The following is a 20,566-nucleotide window of genomic DNA, read 5'->3' as shown; positions in this document are numbered from 1 at the left end:
CTGTCCACTCATGGGAAAATGCAATCTGTCTTGTGACTGGGTCGGCATCTCGATAGAAACACAGCACACGTGTAGTTGCAGTCTCATCTTGATAGATCCTGATTAAACTCTGTTTCCTTGATGGGTTTGATTTCTTCTGTGAGGAGAAAGTTACCAGCTTCAGTGGTTCAATCTTAATAGAGACCACCTCTTCTGCTTTCATAATGGCTTCCATGCCCTTAGCTTGAGCATGGACCAAGTCTTTTGAAGCATCCTTCTCACCAGTTGCTCTATTGAGCAGATCCACTTGGTTGTTACACTGGAATGGGTTTATCATCTGCTGGCATATCACTTTCTTGATCTCCTCAACATGCATATGTTCTTCTGTTGCCTGCTTATGTGTTTCTCAATGATGAGTAGATTCCTGTTGGCCTAGATTAGCCATAGACTTTATGTTCTCTGATACAGCTGTGAGAAATGGTGCTGTCTTCACATATTTATCTCGAGCAGCTGGTGCCTGAGATATGCCTTTGAACAGAGATGTCTTCCCTTCATTGTTGTATGTCTGCTCCAGGGCCATGTCACTCCAAACACCATTGAATTTTCCTTTGGAAGAGTGAACTGTGAAGTACCCAACCTGGATCTAGCAAACCTTAACCGAACTGTGTTCAATAGAGTAAGAGGATTTTGGGGGTAGGGGTAACTTTGGTTGACAAAAATGTTAATTTTCTCTTTAAAAATTGATAGAACTCACTCAAATTTGCTGTTTTAATTAGCCATGGATACCTCCAGTTCATATCACATTAAGAGAAATTAGTATTCTAATGCAGCATCTGCCTATGATAAGAAAAGTTCTAAAGGCCATCTTCAAAAAACGTTATTTTTAAGGCATTTTTCACAAAATTATGTACTTTTACGAGGTTTACTTCCACAAAGGCAATTTTTTTTTGTCATTTTACAATGCACTGATTGAATTCTTACATTTAGTTCACATTTATTTTTCATGAATGTGATTTTTTAATTTTTTTAGAAATTTTATTGACAATTGCTGTTTTATCAAATTTTTCAAATCTTCCTCAAACAAAAACGTCCGCCAAAATTTTTCGCAAGAGCTTATGAATTGCCAACATTGGTTTTCATGAACTGCAAACATATATCTAAACATCCTGGGGGTGTAAAATTTTATAGCAGAGGCTGTAAGGTCCAACCCTAAAACAGCCTCGTACACAGGTTGGCTCCCGGACTAATTAGTAACGGGCACAGAATGTTTCGTTTTCTTATAGATAACTTATACCAACGAATGCTTAGCCTGTTGTCGGCGTTCACAACCTATGCCCAGCGATAGTTTAACTTAGGCATAGCGCTGCACGTATCGCCGACGAACTCGTGGCGTTCTCTGTTAAAAACCTGCCGCACGCCGATTTAAATCATAACCGCCTGAGAATTGGAAGTGTCAACCACGCAGTCACACCTTGACGATTTAACCAGCGTATGCCGACCTATGAACAATGTGTCTAAAACGCTGGCACACGTCGAATACGTTATGGGTAAGTTGTGTATACGTTAAGAGCACGCTGAAAAACGATGAAGTACGCTGTCATATTTCGTGGTACGTTTAGTACATCGTGAAATTTCAAGCATGCTGAAAATTTTACGACGTACTCGCCGTATGGCTCACACGTTCCGCTACGCTGGGAATAAGTTGTAGGCACGATATGCGATCGTTGACACCCGTCGACACAAGTTACTTGTAAGTTACTCATAAGTCGAAACACGTCGAGGTAATGATTAGCATACCCGAAACTTATTTTCTCCTCCTTGGCTCCGTGAAGGCACGTGACGAAATATCTGAAGTTGTTGTTGTTGTTTTTTTTAATTGTTTTTTTTAGTCTATCACGAATTTCAAAATATATTCGGACATCTGCTTTTAAGTTTCGACGTCGACTTGACAATATCCTCAAACAGAAAATATTCACAGAGGAGGAACTAAGAATAAGACATGAGCAAACTGAAGAGGCAATCGGATGTGACGTAACGGCACGTGACAAAATATCGGAAGTTATTGTTTTTTTTTTGTTTTTTTTTTAAAACGCTGCCAATACACCATTATATGGTCGCTGTAAATTAGAAACATGTTCAGTAAGTTCTGTGGTCGTCCGGAAGACGTCAATCAAATACATCTACATACGTCAATATGCGTTGGAGGTACGTTACACATCGGTTCAAAGCACGTTACTCATAGGTTAGAAATAAGTTTTGGGTACGCTAAGCATTACCTCGACGTGTTTCGACTTATGAGTAACTTACAAGTAACGTGCCTCGACGTGTGTCAACGATCATGTAACATGCCTACAACACGTCACTCATAGGTTATAAATAAGTTTCGGGTATGCTAATCATTACCTCGACGTGCTTTGACTTATGAGTAACTTACAAGTAGCGTGTGTCGACGTGTGTCAACGATCGCATAACGTGCCTACAACTTATGGCCAGCGTAGCGGAACGTGTGAGTCATACGCTGGCATACGTCGTAAAATTTCAAGCATGCTAAAATTTGAGGACAACCGCAAAGTACAACGATGAAAGCCAGCGTACTACGACGTATGGCAGTGTTTTTCAGCATGCTCTTAACGTATACAAACTTACCCATAACGTATTCGACGTGTGCCGGCATTTTAGCTCAATTTTGCATATGTCAGGCATACGTTGGCTAAATCGTCAAGGTGTGACAGGGCCTTAATGGACGTCTGTAATTGGAAAGACGTTTTGGAAAGCCTCTTTAGCATTTTTACTTCATTTCCAAAGTCCCATACTTGCTATCAAATAGGGGACTAAAAACCCAAGAGAATAAGGATTTCCTTGTGCTCCCTGATCTTCTCAATATTATGTTTAATTTAGATTGCAGTCAGCGTGCGTGCACGTGCACGCACGCACGCACGCACGCACACACACACACACACACACACACACACACACACACACACACACACACACACACACGGACCAAACCTTCTCTAAAGCAGCTATATTGGATTCTAACCCCCACCCTCCACAGAGCTGCAATAATAAAAGTTTGCACACATGTAGGCAATGTACGAGTTACTCAAACTTAGTTACTCGTACATTGGGGTTACTCAAGGCGCTATTGCAAGATATAGTTTTTCGATTTGGGATATTGATTTAGCAATCAAAGAGCTGGGTAGTGGGAGTCAAAGAAGGAGTGGAGTCATTTAACCATTGCAACGTCTCAAAGGTCGATTCTTTTAAGAGAGGAGCCATGGATTATTAAGGTCTACATGCGTATAGACATGACTTTGGTTGTAAAAGAAAAACACTACAACTCGTATTAAAAAACAAACAAACAAAAAAAAATTCGACTTACAGGGAAGAAAGCGAACCACTTGTATCCAGCCAGATCTACTTCAAACCCTTGATTGTAGACGAGGGTAAAGGTTCCCTCCTTTCCATGCTCATCCATGGCAATGTTGAGCTTTTGTAGCCTAATCACTTCCTGGTTGGTCTCAGAACCTGCCAGGTGGGACATTGAAGGCAAATAGTACATGGTGACCCAATCAAAACTTCCTTTTCTGATATCAAGATATTAGCTTGAATGTAAATCAACCATATTGATAATTAGCAGGGGTACTGGGCATTGCCCGGTTCTAATCCTGTTGGCATTTTGAAGAAATCAAGTTTTCTTCTTTTTTTTTTTTTTCTTCTATTTTATTTTGTGGGGGCCAAAAACACTTCCCTACACCCACTAAGGAATGGGGTCAGGGATAATTTAATATCACCTTTCACATAGCTACAAAGGCTTAGGCACTTTCGAGTAATGAAAAAAAATTGAATTTTTTTTGTTTTGTTGCCTAAAACCCTCGCCAGCTCTCACTGATGAACCTCTGAAAGTTTGATAAAGATCCATTTGGTTATCTCTGAGAAAAATTTGGCTACAAGAGACAGCCAGCCAAACATCTCTGTTGCAATATAGATTAGAAATGATATCTCTTGCATTGTGGATTCTTGGTAAATTATTGGCAATATAACAGCTAGCTTACTTAATGATATACGATTTAAACTTAGCCTCCACTGAATCATCCACCCAGCAATCAGTCTTTCAATCAAATCCCAAACAAATAAATAAATAATTAATAAATAATAAACTGCCCCTTTTGTGCTGGACAATTTCTTGTGAAGTCACCAGCATGTGATACATGAAGCACGAGGTTACAATCGATTTGTCTCGGCTATCTAATCTGGAAAGCAAATATCCTTAGATGTCATCGATTGAATCATGGAGGTTAAACTACAAATGGAGGAATAATAAAAACACTGCAAGTCATAAATCGAGTAACTATTACTGGTGCCGATTGTGAAAATTACCATGCTGCTTATTGCAAGTTTATAACCTAGTGTTTGCTTCGCGGTTAAGGTGGCTGTCTTAAGATCTTAGGGTCTCGAGTTTAAGCCCGTCTACCGTTGAATCAACACCAGGTGGGTTGACTCAGCCTGTCATCCTTCTGAGGTTGGTGAAATGAGTACCAATGCACTGGTAATGGAGGGCACTGCATCAACATCAACATCAAGAAAATGATGCAACCAGCAGCCACACAGGTTTTAGAGTATGTCTTGTATGATGAAAGAGTTGAAAGCCCGTAGTAAAGAGGACGAAAGAACTGGAGGCCAGAAATGTTGAGGAAAGCAACAGAGCATGAGTATGAGCATTCTGCTCTCACATTGTCAGTTCTTCGTTCGTATGTATCACATAGCTGAGGGGGTAGCATCACTGGCTCTGGACAAGGCTGTGCCGCTGATGTGGTGTCCTCTGCTGGTTCTGGCAGGAATTTGTAATTTACTCAGAGGGCCAGCAATAGCTCACCTACTCTTCGCAAAGGACACCGTGGAATCTTTAACGTCCACCAACGAATGCTGGCAGACGGGACGACTGTTTAACGCCCATCCGATGGACGGTACACACATTGATGAATCACTCTGCCTGTGAAACACCAGATGTCAGCTTTGACTGGTTGACAGTATAGTTGGTCACCCATCCCAACATAACGCATTCCATTGATGTACCCCTTGCTATTTGTCTTATCGCATTTCAACTTTTGTAGTGAAAGGCAAGGAAAATAGTAAACCATGCACTGTGGCACGAATACAGGCATAAATTGAAAATCGTCTAACCCGCAACTCTCTCACAAGGGGAGGGGGGGGTGGTTTTTTTATTTCTACTTTTTCCCTGGTGCCCATGACCTGCTCCTGGGTACTACCAACACGTGTGCAAAATTTGGGAAGATCGAGCCAGCCCTGTTTTTAATATGATTTTCAGACGTACACGCATAGAGACAGACAATTGCCTCAATTAATACCGTGGGATAATGAAAAGGTGTATTTAAAATCTTGAACAAAAAAAAACATGCAAAAAGCTTCTGCGGAGAGACCACAAAGCACCATCATGATCCAAGCCGGATTTCATGGAGACCCACCGGGTCCGGCCGAGCAGTTGCTGTCGCGACCCAAGGGTGCTTTGGAAATGAAGAAACGCCACGAACCCAAAATGTCTGAGTACATGCAGCTCACGGGGATGTCGGTTGCTGCGGGTGGTGCTGCGACCCCCAGGAGCATCAGGAGCCATAGCGCATTCATCCTCTTCACCCTTCACTGTGTGCAAGAATGTTGTGTTGCGACAAGAAAGACAATGTTGTGCAATACCTTTTCTTAGAATGTGGGATAGGGGGAGGCTTATAACTGTTGCAAGGTTGGTTTCTACAATTAGTGCTCACAACTTGTAATGCTATCCCAGAGTTTCTTAAATTCCTAAGAGTACGAAACGACCATTTAGGGTTTTTTTTTCTTCTTCCTGCACTCCCAATTTCAGAACTGTGTCTTGGAGCCAGCTGGGACTTCTGGAATGAAATTATGCCTCAATAATGTGAATAAAACGTTTGCCTTTATTATATTTTTGCCATAGCCAACTTTTAAGGTCATGACCTAAATATCGACGTTTTAATATTTTTCATCAAAACTCGACTAAGGTTTGTGCAATTGGAACTAAATTGCCCTCTCCCGATAGCCTAGAGCAAGGTACATTTGCGTTGAGTTTACAGCATACTCATCCGGGTTAAGGATCAAGGTCAAATGGCAGTCTGAAAAAATGAAATAAAACAAAATAAATAAATAAATAAAACTTCTTGCATCATAATAGTGGATCTGTAATGAAGTTATGTACCTGACATTTCATTCGTGTTCGTCACCTACTTTTGTGAGATTGTGACCTAATTAACAACAAAAAAAACACCTTAAAAAAAAAAAGATTATTTGAATAGTTTTCCTCATATTTTCATGATCAGTTTTATGGATACATTGTGCATGGGGACACATTTTCTTAATTTGCACTCTTATCCCAAAATGTTGAAGGTCAAGCCCATACAGCAGTCCGAAGAAAATATGGCCATCATTGGATCGTGCGCCAAGGTCAAATCGCAGGCGATTGCCAAGAGTAAGCCTCCCCAGCTGAGAGAGGCTTGCCCTTAGCAATCGCAGATATCGAGTTTCAACTTTGTTCTCTTACTGTCCATCGAGCCGCACATGAAACTTTTATCATTCTACATTCCTATTTCATGTATTTTAAGCTCTCATGTCGAAACGGTGGAGGTTGGAGGGTGACGTATTATAATTTTATATTGTGTATAACACAGGAGTTTCGAAATGATGAATAAATGCTAAACGAGGCTTTTCTTGAATGCGCTGTGTGTGCATTTTCAGTGACTCCCTTCTGCTAGTGCGGGTGTTTTTAACCTGACGTTGTGAGAGAGAAATGTGGAAGTCAAATAGTCTATTGAACATAATTTTCAGCATTTAAACTAAACGTGGCAATTCCAAAATGGTTAACCATAATTGTTGTGTTCCTGGATGCAAATCGGACTCACAAAAAATGCGAGACATATCCGTGGATGCGAGGTGTCGAGTTCCTACCATTTCCTGTTAATACGAGCAAGTGGCGGCAGTGCATACAACGCTAACACACATACACACACATCTTTTAACAAGAGATGAAAAAAATCTACTGGGCACCATGCATCGTTTCTTGGCACACCTGAACTCCTATCCACTGACAAGACCTTCATCTGCAGCTTGATGGAGTACTGCTCTCCCCTTTGAGCTGGTGCCCCTGCCTCACACCTTGCTCAGCTTGAAGCACTGGAAACAAAGGTCTTCAATATTATGAGAATATCTTGCTATGAAGCTGAGTCTACGGGCCTATCATTTTCCCATCGCAGACAGGTTGGTGGTCTCTGTATTTTCTGGTCTTACACCCTCTGCTCTTTTCGTGCTTTGTCCCCTTATACCTCCCAGATTTCTGCAGAGTGCACACAGTCCATAATCAACCCCCTTCTCCTGAAACTCTCAAAATCCAAAATCACTGCTCACTTCCACACATTTGTTTCTCTTTTTTCCAACCTGTGTAACCAACTTCCACATTCTCTTCAATCACATTCGTCCCTCCAAGTCTTGAAGACAGCTGTTCACCATCATGTCACATCATCCCCCATTCAAAACCATGATCTTTTTGAGCCTGTTAACCCAACCCTCCCCCACCCCCAAACTCTCCATCCAAATTGCCCGTTTTGTCTTCCTACCCCTCATTCAAGTATTTTTCCAAGTCTAGCTTTATTTTATCCTCCTGTTGGTGCTGTTGGTGTTTCCCCCTGTTTGTGTTGTTCCTCTAGTTCTGTTTCATCCTGATCCCTTCAGTGTTCTAGCTCTTCCACGAGCATTGATTCTGTATACCAAAAAAAGTGAAGCATTAAAAATGTTTTAAAATGCTTTTAAAGGAAGAAGGAAGAAACGTTTATATTCAACTAGCAGCTAATCCGGTTCCACAAGGCTGTTGTAAGAGAATTAGTTCCCATTAAAATGTGGAACATTTACGGAGTTTCCTAGGAATGTCCTCAATGACAGTAGGCCTGGATTGTGTAGAAACATTTTATCATGATGGGTTTGGGGGTGATAAAATAAATTGATGATGATTAAAACCTTATATTAAAATAAAATATATTAATCCTGAAATAAATGTACTCAAATATGACATGATTCTTTTTAAGTTTGTATCCATTTGGAATTAACATAATTATATTTCTCCTCTGTATGGAAAGATGACCCGTATATTAAATGTGTAAACAGGTTGAACTTTGTCAGTAAGTTGAATATAAAGAAGAATTGCCTATCATTTTAAAAGCTATCTGAAGGAATTTTTAAAACAGATACAAACAAGTTGGAATGTGGATTTGCGAAGGTGTCCTGATGTATTCATGAAGCTCTGTTCGCTTCAAGATAATATATCTTCCTAGTTTTTGGAGAAGCAGACTGATTTTTAACCTACATAAGATGGAACCTTGTTTTCATGGCCATTAGGGTTGGCATTTGACGTCATTCTAGCATTCTGTGCGATTAATATGTCTGGGTTTGAATGTGTGTTCCAACCATTTAAGCAGGAGCTGTCAAAGAAGACTAAAGATAAGGTTCACCTGGAAATTGTCAAGACCGGGCAAACTGGCGTTAGCATCAGTAAATTATAAATAAAAAACTGTGTCTTACTGGAAACTATATAAAGATGAAGATTCTCCGGTTATGTTATGAGATCTGGAGTAAATCTGTCTGTCCAGGATCTCCTGTGTGCTGGCACATATAATTAATGTTTATTTGTTCAATAAATATTTTAAAATTGTACTTGCAATTCTTGCACATCTGCCTTGCATGATGGGGGCTTGCACATCTGCCAATCAATAAATTTGGCTTTTATTTGAAATTCGGATTTTTTGGTCAATACCAGCCAGGTGAGGAGGGCCCTTTACAGATTCAGTGGCAAGGGTCCTGGGCTGTTTTAATTCGGCCCTGAATGACAGCATAATGGCAGGAACCCATAATGGAACAAGGACAAATGTGTCCAAGAACCGTGTCCTAAAGGTTTTGTCTTCACCAGAAGAAGAACAAGAAGAAGAAGAAGAAAGAAAAAAAAAAACACCAACAACTTCCGATATTTCGTCACGTGCCTTGATGGAGCCAATAGCGAGACCCGTCATGGACGATCGTTGTTCATGACGAGAAAATCGTGTATTTACGAAATTATAACACATTAAATGTAATAATCTTTAAATCGTAACGTGAACTTTTCGAAACTTTAAAGCAAATGTCCGAATATATTTGAAAGTTAATGACAGACGCTCTCAAAAGGCACCGTCAATGTGAGGATGTGTACAGGTGTTTAGTATTTAAGGAGATCCGGATCGTGTATATGAAAGAGCCGAGTACTAAAGGTTGAAGAAGCAGAAAAAGAAGATGATGATCCTTAGTGAGAGGAAGAAAAAGAAGCTCTCTTGGAGCCAAGTTCGAGACGTGGCTAAAAATTCCACGTTATCTAAAAATTCCACTTCAAGTATGAACCCTTCTTCTTCAGCCCCTAAACGCCAGCCGCGTCTTCAAACACCCTCTGCCAGCTCGATGTCCCGTCTCTACCCCTCCCTCCACCACCTCAGACATCTGTCCTCTTCTTCAAGTCCTGACCCTGACCCCTCAAAGCCTCAACCTCCCTTTCCCAACTGTCCATTCTCCGAGACGATCGAACGCAGTGACGGACACAAACTACCATGTCCATGACGCCGATGACGTCATCGAATACTGACCGGATCACCGTCGTACCCTGTCGGCGTCATCGGAAGAAGGGCCATAATTTTATACACCGCATAAGACTGTTTAAAAATTCCAAATGCAACAAGGTTGACAACGATAAGTTGCGCAAATAACTTTTCCGAACGACTTCAAAAAAAATTTACGTAAATATTTGAAAATTAATTTAATGCAACGTAACTCATTAAAACATATATATCCCTCGAGTTTATATGACGTGACGTATATCCGTTGATTTTGCCTTTGGGCCACGCGCGCCGTACCCATTGGGCCTCGGCTATTCCGGGTCATCGCAAACGTTGATTGGCTGTTCCTCGCCCTGACGAACGCAGCTACGTCACTACGCTCTTCCTATTGGACGATAGTCTCCACGGCGGCACGCCCCCACACGTGGCGCGGATACGATCATGGTGCTTGTTGATTCATCAACTCTTCGGTAGTTGGTCCGCTCGTCCGGACCGTCATGCTGGTTCCCGGTACAGCGACGCTTGTTGTCATGGTAACGGTGGCGACGCTCGCTCTGGTGGAGCCTGAAAGCTCTGAGAGAGATCCGAGTGAGGAGGCTCGTCTGGAGTCGGGTTGGGGAGGGTATCCCGCGTACGCGGGATTCTACCGACAACCTTACGGACCTTTGGCGGAATCGCAGCGTCTGAAGCTCCGTGAAGATGCCAGGAAGATGTTTTACTTCGGCTACGAGAACTACATGAAGTTCGCGTTCCCCGCGGACGAACTCAACCCCATTGAGTGCTCGGGAAGAGGACCCGACTGGGACGACCCGTAAGTAGATGCTCCTTCACCTGTGATTCCTGGAAATGCAAAGTCTCTGCGATGTCGATTGTGTGGGAACTCTTGTTTATTTGTAATCCCTGTTTAACTCTACTACTACCACCACCACTTACCACCACTTACCACCGCCAGGTCCAACATTAACATCAACGACGTTCTGGGAAACTATTCACTCACCTTGATCGACGTTTTGGATACTCTCGCTGTAAGTACCTGGTGTTTTTACCTGCAATGTAAACAAATTACACACGTGACGTGTTTTAAAGGAATGATTTCATGAGCTCGGGGTGGGGAACGTGGTGGGGAACATTGTGGGGAACGTGGTGGGGAACGTGGTGGGGAACGTGGTGGGGAACGTGGTGGGGAACGTGGTGGGGAACGTGGTGGGGAACGTGGTGGGGAACGTGGTGGGGAACGTGGTGGGGAACGTGGTGGGGAACAGGCTGTTTTATTTTGAAGTGTGGTATTTATTTATTTATATATATATATATACACACACACACACAAGCAATAAAGCCTGGTGTTGCCCGGGCTTTCTTGCAAATTTCATGAATAGCTGTTAGGGGAATAACCCTAACCCTAACCCTAACCCTAACCCTAACCCTAACCCTAACCCTAACACTCACCCAAACCCTAACCCTAACCCTAACAGCTTGGCGTAGTGGAGGTAAACAGCGCCCGGGGCAAAGTGGAAATTTGCGTCCCCCGTAGGCCTGAAACTTGAGTGCATTTGAATGGAAAATCCCATAAGGGATATCGATTTATCGATTTTTTTCGAATATCGGAAGTGTTATGGAAAAATTTATAGCTAATGACCTAAGTTGGACCAAAAGCCATAATCGTACCGAATTTGAATGGAATCCGTTGGAGTTTGTGAAAATGCATCAAAACGAATTTTGAGGGGCCTCTTAAGGAAGACAATAATATCATTAGTATATGTGCCAAATCTTGTTTCATTTCATGCAGTAACAAAAATCGGATGGTGGAACAAAGAAAGGGGCGTGCCGAAATATTAATATATATATATTTAATTGTGTTCGTTATTTTACGTTTATTTTCCCCACACATCTTATGACGACATCGAGAGTGAAAATCTGACCTGGACCAGAACTGTGTGGGCATGGGGTGTGTGTTCACTTTTGAGATGGAACTGTGTAGGCATGGGGTGTGTGTTCACTTTTGGAAAGGAACGGTGTGGGCACGGGGTCTGTGTTCACTTTTGCAAAAGAACTGTGGAGGCACGGGGTGTGTGTTCACTTTTGGAACGGAACGGTGTGGGCACGGGGTGTGTGTTCACTTTTGGAACGGAATGGTGTGGGCATGGGGTGTGTTCACTTTTGAGATTGAACTGTGTAGGGACAGAGTGTGTGTTCACTTTTGGGATGGAACTGTGTGGGCATGGGGTGTGTTCACTTTTGGGTTGGAACTGCGTAGTCACAGAGTGTGTGTTCTCTTTTGGGATGGAACCATGTAGGCATGGGGTGTGTGTTCACTTTTGGAACGGAACGGTGTGGGCACGGGGTGTGTTCACCTTTGGAAAGGAACTGTGTGGGCACGGGGTGTGTGTTCACTTTTGGAACAGAACTGTGTGGGCATGGGGTGTGTGTTCACTTTTGGCACAGAACTGTGTGGGCACGGGGTGTGTGTTTACTTTTGGAATGGAACGGTGTGGGCATGGGGTGTGTTCACTTTTGGCACAGAACTGTGTGGGCACGGGGTGTGTGTTCACTTTTGGAAAGGAACTGTGTGGGCACGGGGTGTGTTCACTTTTGGAACGTAACTGTGTGGGCACGGAGTGGGTGTTCACTTTTGGAACGGAACTGTGTGGGCACAGGGTGTGTGTTCACTTTTGGAACGGAACTGTGTGGGCACGGGGTGTGTGTTCACTTTTGGAACGGAACGGTGTGGGCACGGGGTGTGTGTTCACTTTTGGAACGGAACTGTGTGGGCATGGGGTGTGTGTTCACTTTTGGAACGGAACTGTGTGGGCACGGGGTGTGTGTTCACTTTTGGAACGGAACGGTGTGGGCACGGGGTGTGTGTTCACTTTTGGAACGGAACGGTGTGGGCACGGGGTGTGTTCACTTTTGGAACGGAACTGTGTGGGCACAGGGTGTGTGTTCACTTTTGGAACGGAATGGTGTGGGCATGGGGTGTGTTCACTTTTGGAACGGAACTGTGTGGGCACGGGGTGTGTTCACTTTTGGAACGGAACAGTGTGCGCACGGGGTGTGTGTTCACTTTTGGAATGGAACTGTGTGGGCACGGGGTGTGTTCACTTTTGGAATGGAACTGTGTGGGCACGGGGTGTGTTCACTTTTGGGACGGAACTGTGTAGGCACAGAGTGTGTTCACTTTTGGGATGGAACTGTGTAGGCACGGGGTGTGTGTTCACTTTTGGAAAGGAACTGTGTGGGCACAGGGTGTGTTCACTTTTGGAATGGAACTGTGTGGGTACGGAGTGTGTGTTCACTTTTGGAACTGAACGGTGTGGGCACGGGGTGTGTTCACTTTTGGAAAGGAACTGTGTGGGCACGGAGTGGGTGTTCACTTTTGGAACTGAACGGTGTGGGCACGGGGTGTGTTCACTTTTGGAAAGGAACTGTGTGGGCACAGAGTGGGTGTTCACTTTTGGAACTGAACGGTGTGGGCACGAGGTGTGTCCACTTTTGGAAAGGAACTGTGTGGGCACGGAGTGGGTGTTCACTTTTGGAATGGAACGGTGTGGGCACGGGGTGTGTTCACTTTTGGAATGGAACGGTGTGGGCACGGGGTCTGTGTTCACTTTTGGAACGGAACAATGTGTGCACGGGGTGTGTGTTCACTTTTGGAACGGAACAGTGTGCGCACGGGGTGTGTGTTCACTTTTGGAACGGAACAGTGTGGGCACGGGGTGTGTGTTCACTTTTGGAACGGAACTGTGTGGGCACGGTGTGTGTGTTCACTTTTGGAACGGAACAGTGTGGGCACGGGGTGTGTGTTCACTTTTGGAACGGAACTGTGTGGGCACGGGGTGTGTTCACTTTTGGAACGGAACTGTGTGTGCACAGGGTGTGTGTTCACTTTTGGAACGGAACGGTGTGGGCACGGGGTATGTGTTCACTTTTGGAACGGAACAGTGTGGGCACGGGGTGTGTGTTCACTTTTGGAACGGAACAGTGTGGGCACGGGTTGTGTGTTCACTTTTGGAACGGAACAGTGTGGGCACGGGATGTGTGTTCACTTTTGGGACGGAACTGTGTAGGCACAGAGTGTGTTCACTTTTGGGATGGAACTGTGTCGGCACGGAGTGTGTGTTCACTTTTGGGATGGAACTGTGTCGGCACGGAGTGTGTGTTCACTTTTGGGATGGAACTGTGTCGGCACGGAGTGTGTGTTCACTTTTGGGATGGAACTGTGTAGGCATGGGGTGTGTGTTCACTTTTGGAACGGAATGGTGTGGGTACGGGGTGTGTGTTCACTTTTGGTAAGGAACGGTGTGGGCACGGGGTCTGTGTTCACTTTTGCAAAAGAACTGTGGAGGCACGGGGTGTGTGTTCACTTTTGGAACGGAACGCTGTGGGCACGGGGTGTGTGTTCACTTTTGGAATGGAACAATGTGGGCACCGGGTGTGTGTTCACTTTTGGAATGGAACAGTGTGGGCACGGGGTGTGTGTTCACTTTTGGAATGGAACTGTGTGGGCATGGGGTGTGTTCACTTTTGGGACGGAACTGTGTAGGCACAGAGTGTGTTCACTTTTGGAATGGAACAGTGTGAGCACGGGGTGTATGTTCACTTTTGGAACGGAACTGTGTTGGCACGGGGTGTGTGTTCACTTTTGGAACGGAATGGTGTGGGTACGGGGTGTGTGTTCACTTTTGGAAAGGAACGGTGTGGGCACGGGGTCTGTGTTCACTTTTGCAAAATAACTTTGGAGGCACGGGGTGTGTGTTCACTTTTGGGATGGAACGGTGTGGGCACGGGGTGTGTGTTCACTTTTGGAACTGAACGGTGTGGGCATGGGGTGTGTGTTCACTTTTGAGATGGAACTGTGTAGGCACGGGGTGTGTGTTCACTTTTGGAACGGAATGGTGTGGGCACGGTGTGTGTGTTCACTTTTGGAACGGAATGGTGTGGGCATGGGGTGTGTGTTCACTTTTGAAAAGAAAGTGTGGGCACGGGGTGTGTTCACTTTTGCAAAGGAACTGTGTGGGCACGGGGTGTGTGTTCACTTTTGGAACGGAACTGTGTTGGCACGGGGTGTGTTCACTTTTGGGATGGAACTGTGTAGGCACGGGGTATGTGTTCACTTTTGGAATGGAACGGTGTGGGCATGGGGTGTGTGTTCACTTTTGGAAAGGAGCTGTGTGGGCACGGGGTGTGTGTTCACTTTTGGAACGGAACTGTGTGGGCACGGGGTGTGTGTTCACTTTTGGAACGGAACTGTGTGGGCACGGGGTGTGTGTTCATTTTTGGAACGGAACGGTGTGGGCACGGGGTGTGTTCACTTTTGGAAAGGAACGGTGTGGGCACGGGGTCTGTGTTCACTTTTGCAAAAGAACTGTGGAGGCATGGGGTGTGTGTTCACTTTTGGAACGGAACGCTGTGGGCACGGGGTGTGTGTTCACTTTTGGAACGGAACAATGTGGGCACCGGGTGTGTGTTCACTTTTGGAATGGAACAGTGTGGGCACGGGGTGTGTGTTCACTTTTGGGACGGAACTGTGTAGGCACAGAGTGTGTTCACTTTTGGAACGGAACAGTGTGAGCACGGGGTGTGTGTTCACTTTTGGAACGGAACTGTGTTGGCACGGGGTGTGTGTTCACTTTTGGAACGGAATGGTATGGGTACGGGGTGTGTGTTCACTTTTGGAACGGAACTGTGTTGGCACGGTGTGTGTGTTCACTTTTGGAACGGAACGGTGTGGGCACGGGGTGTGTGTTCACTTTTGGAACTGAACGGTGTGGGCATGGGGTGTGTGTTCACTTTTGAGATGGAACTGTGTAGGCACGGTGTGTGTGTTCACTTTTGGAACGGAATGGTGTGGGCATGGGGGGTGTTCACTTTTGAAAAGAAAGTGTGGGCACGGGGTGTGTGTTCACTTTTGCAAAGGAACTGTGTGGGCACGGGGTGTGTGTTCACTTTTGGAACGGAACTGTGTTGGCACGGGGTGTGTTCACTTTTGGGATGGAACTGTGTAGGCATGGGGTATGTGTTCACTTTTGGAATGGAACGGTGTGGGCACGGGGTGTGTGTTCACTTTTGGAACGGAACTGTGTGAGCACGGTGTGTGTTCACTTTTGGAACGGAACTGTGTTGGCACGGGGTGTGTTCACTTTTGGGATGGAACTGTGTAGGCACGGGGTGTGTTCACTTTTGGGATGGAACTGTGTGGGCACGGGGTGTGTGTTCACTTTTGGGATGGAACTGTGTTGGCACGGGGTGTGTTCACTTTTGGGATGGAACTGTGTGGGCACGGGGTGTGTGTTCACTTTTGGAATGGAACGGTGTGGGCACGGGGTGTGTGTTCACTTTTGGGATGGAACTGTGTGGGCACGGGGTGTGTGTTCACTTTTGGAACGGAACTGTGTTGGCACGGGGTGTGTTCACTTTTGGGATGGAACTGTGTAGGCATGGGGTATGTGTTCACTTTTGGAATGGAACGGTGTGGGCACGGGGTGTGTGTTCACTTTTGGAAAGGAACTGTGTGGGCACGGGGTGTGTGTTCACTTTTGGAACGGAACTGTGTGGGCACGGGTAGTGTGTTCACTTTTGGAACGGAACGGTGTGGGCACGGGTGTGTGTTCACTTTTGAACAGAATGGTGTGGGCACGGGGTGTGTGTTCACTTTTGGAACGGAACTGTGTGGGCACGGGGTGTGTTCACTTTTGGAACGGAACGGTGTGGGCACGGGGTGTGTGTTCACTTTTGGAACGGAACTGTGTGGGCACGGGTAGTGTGTTCACTTTTGGAACGGAACGGTGTGGGCACGGGTGTGTGTTCACTTTTGAACAGAACGGTGTGGGCACGGGGTGTGTGTGTCACTTTTGGAACTGAACGCTGTGGGCACGGGGTGTGTGTTCACTTTTGGAACGGAACAGTGTGGGCACGGGGTGTGTTCACTTTTGGAAAGGAACTGTGTGGGCACGGGGTGTGTGTTCACTTTTGGAACGGAACTGTGTGGGCACGGGTAGTGTGTTCACTTTTGGAACGGAACGGTGTGGGCACGGTTGTGTGTTCACTTTTGAACAGAATGGTGTGGGCACGGGGTGTTCACTTTTGGAACGGAACTGTGTGGGCACGGGGTGTGTGTTCACTTTTGGAACGGAACGGTGTGGGCACGGGGTGTGTGTTCACTTTTGGAACGGAACTGTGTGGGCACGGGGTGTGTGTTCACTTTTGGAACAGAACTGTGTGGGCATGGGGTGTGTGTTCACTTTTGGCACAGAACTGTGTGGGCACGGGGTGTGTGTTTACTTTTGGAATGGAACGGTGTGGGCATGGGGTGTGTTCACTTTTGGCACAGAACTGTGTGGGCACGGGGTGTGTGTTCACTTTTGGAAAGGAACTGTGTGGGCACGGGGTGTGTTCACTTTTGGAACGTAACTGTGTGGGCACGGGGTGTGTGTTCACTTTTGGAACGGAACAGTGTGGGCACGGGGTGTGTTCACTTTTGAACAGAACGGTGTGGGCACGGGGTGTGTGTGTCACTTTTGGAACTGAACGCTGTGGGCACGGGGTGTGTGTTCACTTTTGGAACGGAACTGTGTGGGCACGGGGTGTGTTCACTTTTGGAAAGGAACAGTGTGGGCACGGGGTGTGTGTTCACTTTTGAACAGAACGGTGTGGGCACGGGGTGTGTGTTCACTTTTGGAACTGAACGCTGTGGGCACGGGGTGTGTGTTCACTTTTGGAACGGAACTGTGTGGGCACGGGGTGTGTTCACTTTTGGAAAGGAACAGTGTGGGCACGGGGTGTGTGTTCACTTTTGGAACGGAACAGTGTGGGCACGGGGTGTGTGTTCACTTTTGGAACGGAACTGTGTGGGTACGGAGTGTGTTCACTTTTGGAATTGAATGGTGTGGGCACGGGTTGTGTTCACTTTTGGAAAGGAACTGTGTGAGCACGGAGTGGGTGTTCACTTTTGCAACGGAACGGTGTGGGCACGGGGTGTGTTCACTTTTGGAACGGAACTGTGTGGGCACGGGGTGTGTGTTCACTTTTGGAACTGAACGGTGTGGGCTCGGGTTGTGTTCACTTTTGGAAAGGAACTGTGTGAGCACGGAGTGGGTGTTCACTTTTGCAACGGAACGGTGTGGGCACGGGGTGTGTTCACTTTTGGAACGGAACTGTGTGAGCACGGTGTGTGTTCACTTTTGGAACGGAACGGTGTGGGCACGGTGTGTGTTCACTTTTGGAAAGGAACTGTGTGGGCACGGGGTGTGTGTTCACTTTTGAATGGAACGGTGTGGGGGCGGGGTGCTACCTAGCTGGCCTGTCCCATTCTTGTTTCAGTTCTGGTTGTTGAAAGAATTGAGATACAAGCTCAGATTAGGTTAACGACGAGGGTTCCAGGATGCATGTCATGGCACATGAAGTGCTGAGGTGTGCTCCAAGAACTGGGATGTGGAGTTGGTGCACAGGTGAGTATTGCTCCTGTCTGTTGGGGGATCTTCAGCACTTGTGAGTGAGTGGCAGAGGAGCCTCGACTCCGTACAATCTGTTCCCACCATCTCGGTGTACTGCTTTGTATTTGGCGGATAAGGTTGAGCTGGATCCTGAACTGTTACCCTGACTCAGCACGTAAGAACGACGAGATTGTTCATTTTTCCTGCCGCCCCACTTGGTCTCTGCCCATTTCACCGATGTTCAGAACAGACTTGGAAACTTGGTGAAGTAGATTACACTTACAAAACACATTTAAATATTCAGCAATCGATTTAGGCAGGCATAGATTGGTGCACATTGGCCTGTGATTTCCAATGAGGTTTTCAATGTCCATCGAGTAAATGGAGACAGGGTAACCAGCTTGATGTCCAGAGCTACAGAGTGGCGTGCTCTGTGATTTGTAACCATTCCTCTCACCACATGAGCAGTTTCGTTCACATGTTACTCCAGAGGGAATCGAATTGATGAACAAGCACTTGAGAGGGGAGCACGCGACAACCAGATGATCCTCCCATCCACCCGCCTGCAATATTCTGCTTTCAACAAAGGTCTCCTGAGTACTAACTGGGACTAGATTCTGCTTAGCTTCTCAGATCTGATGGGATATCCTTTCAAATTGATAATCCAAACTTATCCATTTTATTTGTTTAATTTTCATCGGAGATTGAAGATGCGAGTTGCCATTGTTGGGTGTGCAAATTGGAACACTCAGTACAGTCACTCAAAGTACCAAATAATTCCTGGCATGAACTATGTGCACAGATTGTGCAACCCTTTAAAAATGTACCGAGGATGCGAGATTTTGTTTTATTTATTTATTTATTTTAAAATCGAAAAACGAAATGGAAAATGTCAGAAACTATAAGGTACAGTGACACCTCTAGAAGCTTAGCTGCCAAAATAAGACCACCTAGAAATCTAATTTTGTTGTGGACATGTTCAGCTGCTGTAAAATGAGATATGGTCATGTGTTGCCGAATGGAATTGGTGCTAGACCTAAAAATATGTCCTTGTATAACCATTTTTGTCATTGGGGAATCGAATGAGAGTGTACTTTTATCTTCATGGGAGTACAATGATAACATTGTTTGGCTCAGAAAACATGATTATTTGATGGCAGAATGGACTTTTTTTTTTTTTTTTGTAAACATGATCGAAGCTAATGGAAGGGAACAAAATGGAAAGGGGGGAAACGCCAACAGTGAAGAGTATAAGTAGGGAAGCAGTGATGAAGCAAAAGGAACTCGAGCAGCACTCGGTAGAGCACGTACGTCCGTCAGGCTGAAGAGTTCACGTTTTGTATTCCACTGAAAGGAAGCATCTGGATTCGGACCTGAACCAAAATCTAACCGGCTTGTTCTTGTCACCTACCCAACTTATCCACCAAGTTTTGTAATCTCTAAATGGTGAGGAATCGCTTAGAATTTTTTTTTTTAATGTCATATCTAGATCGTTGCCAAAATTGAATCAATTTGTCCTCACCGCACACCCAACCTGTCCACCAAGTTTCGTCCGAATACATCCATAACATTTTGAGATATCCTCCTCACAGGGGTGAAAACATATCCTCTGCCCACCATCAGTGGAGGAGGTAACAAACCAACTGACAAATGAAAAAGAGATAAGTGTTGGTGCTGGGGGGAGGGGAATCGCAATAACCTGGAAGATGAGGGTGCTTGGGAATGGTCATTTGGGGTAGAAAATATCATGTGTATGGATGGGGGGGATGGATGACTTGAGGTAGTGGTGATCAGCTGTCTTGAAGCCCTGAAGGGAAGAGTGGGACTGAATAGATTGGAGAAGTTTATTCCACAGGTGAGGAAAATAGGAACAAAAGAGGAGATGAGCAGTGAGCCTGGATTTTGGGAGTTTAACAAGAAGAGGGTTACTGTCAGACCTTCTGTGCCCTGCAAAAACGTAGAAGGGACAGAGCCAACAGAGGCAGTGGGTTCAAGACCAAAAAGGAGTTGATAGCATACCGAGTAGCCATCAACCTTTGTGATGTGAAAGTAACAGGTCTGGACACTCGGTTTCATCACAGGAGATCCCAATAATATTGAGGGTCTTGTTTTCCACAGCATCAATAAGGGCAAAGTGTGAGGCAGGGGCACCACCAGATGCCATAAGCAGATAGTTTGCAGATCAAGGTGGCGTATTAGGCTGGATAAAGTGCTCGAAAGATGTCCAGAGATTGCCTTTATCTCATGTCTGAGAATGGGGGCTTCCATCCATTGTTGGGAGAGTGATAGTGAGTTGTCGCTTTTGACGAATCTCTCCCCACCACCCCCCCCCTCGCCTTCATTGGTGTGCTCACTAAGCATTGTGTGGTGTACGATGGCTGTGTAGTCCAATGTGGGACCCACAGTGTCTACTAGAAACATCGCAGTTATAGGCTGTTCCTTGTGGAGGTGGACGTTCGCAGATTTTCCTTTCTTGCCTCCACTGTCTCTTGATAGCAAGTCTCC

At 45.6% G+C, this 20,566-nt stretch overlaps 2 protein-coding genes across 7 annotated transcripts in view; one reads left to right on the top strand and one right to left on the bottom strand.

The window, feature by feature from the left end:
* Positions 1 to 9,815, bottom strand: part of LOC147014753 (dipeptidyl peptidase 1-like) — a 37,617-nt gene extending 27,802 nt beyond the window's left edge. The window contains exons 1-3 of the mRNA XM_085852982.1: positions 9,663 to 9,815; positions 5,466 to 5,640; positions 3,362 to 3,507 (exon numbers count right to left, since the gene is read on the bottom strand). Coding sequence (XP_085709108.1) covers positions 3,362 to 3,507; positions 5,466 to 5,625 — 306 coding nt within the window. The 5' untranslated portion in view covers positions 5,626 to 5,640; positions 9,663 to 9,815. The remainder of the gene's footprint in view (positions 1 to 3,361; positions 3,508 to 5,465; positions 5,641 to 9,662) is intronic.
* A 214-nt stretch (positions 9,816 to 10,029) lies between these two features.
* EDEM1 (ER degradation enhancing alpha-mannosidase like protein 1) overlaps positions 10,030 to 20,566 on the top strand; it is a 106,537-nt gene continuing 96,000 nt past the window's right edge. For 2 of the 6 annotated variants that reach the window (XM_085852976.1, XM_085852977.1), the window contains exons 1-2: positions 10,030 to 10,443; positions 10,585 to 10,657. In XM_085852976.1, coding sequence (XP_085709102.1) covers positions 10,130 to 10,443; positions 10,585 to 10,657 — 387 coding nt within the window. In that variant the 5' untranslated portion in view covers positions 10,030 to 10,129. Of the gene's footprint in view, positions 10,444 to 10,584; positions 10,658 to 20,566 lie in introns of those variants that run through there. The other 4 variants (XM_085852981.1, XM_085852975.1, XM_085852979.1 and 1 more) reach the window with 4 other exon arrangements.

The sequence above is a fragment of the Eptatretus burgeri genome, chromosome 13, assembly GCF_056783735.1.
Source record: "Eptatretus burgeri isolate ZD-2024b chromosome 13, Ebu_testis_v1, whole genome shotgun sequence".
NCBI classification, from domain to species: Eukaryota; Metazoa; Chordata; class Myxini; order Myxiniformes; family Myxinidae; genus Eptatretus; species Eptatretus burgeri.
The sequence above is the reverse complement of the archived record's forward strand: the minus strand, read 5'-3'. Positions and strand labels throughout refer to the sequence as shown.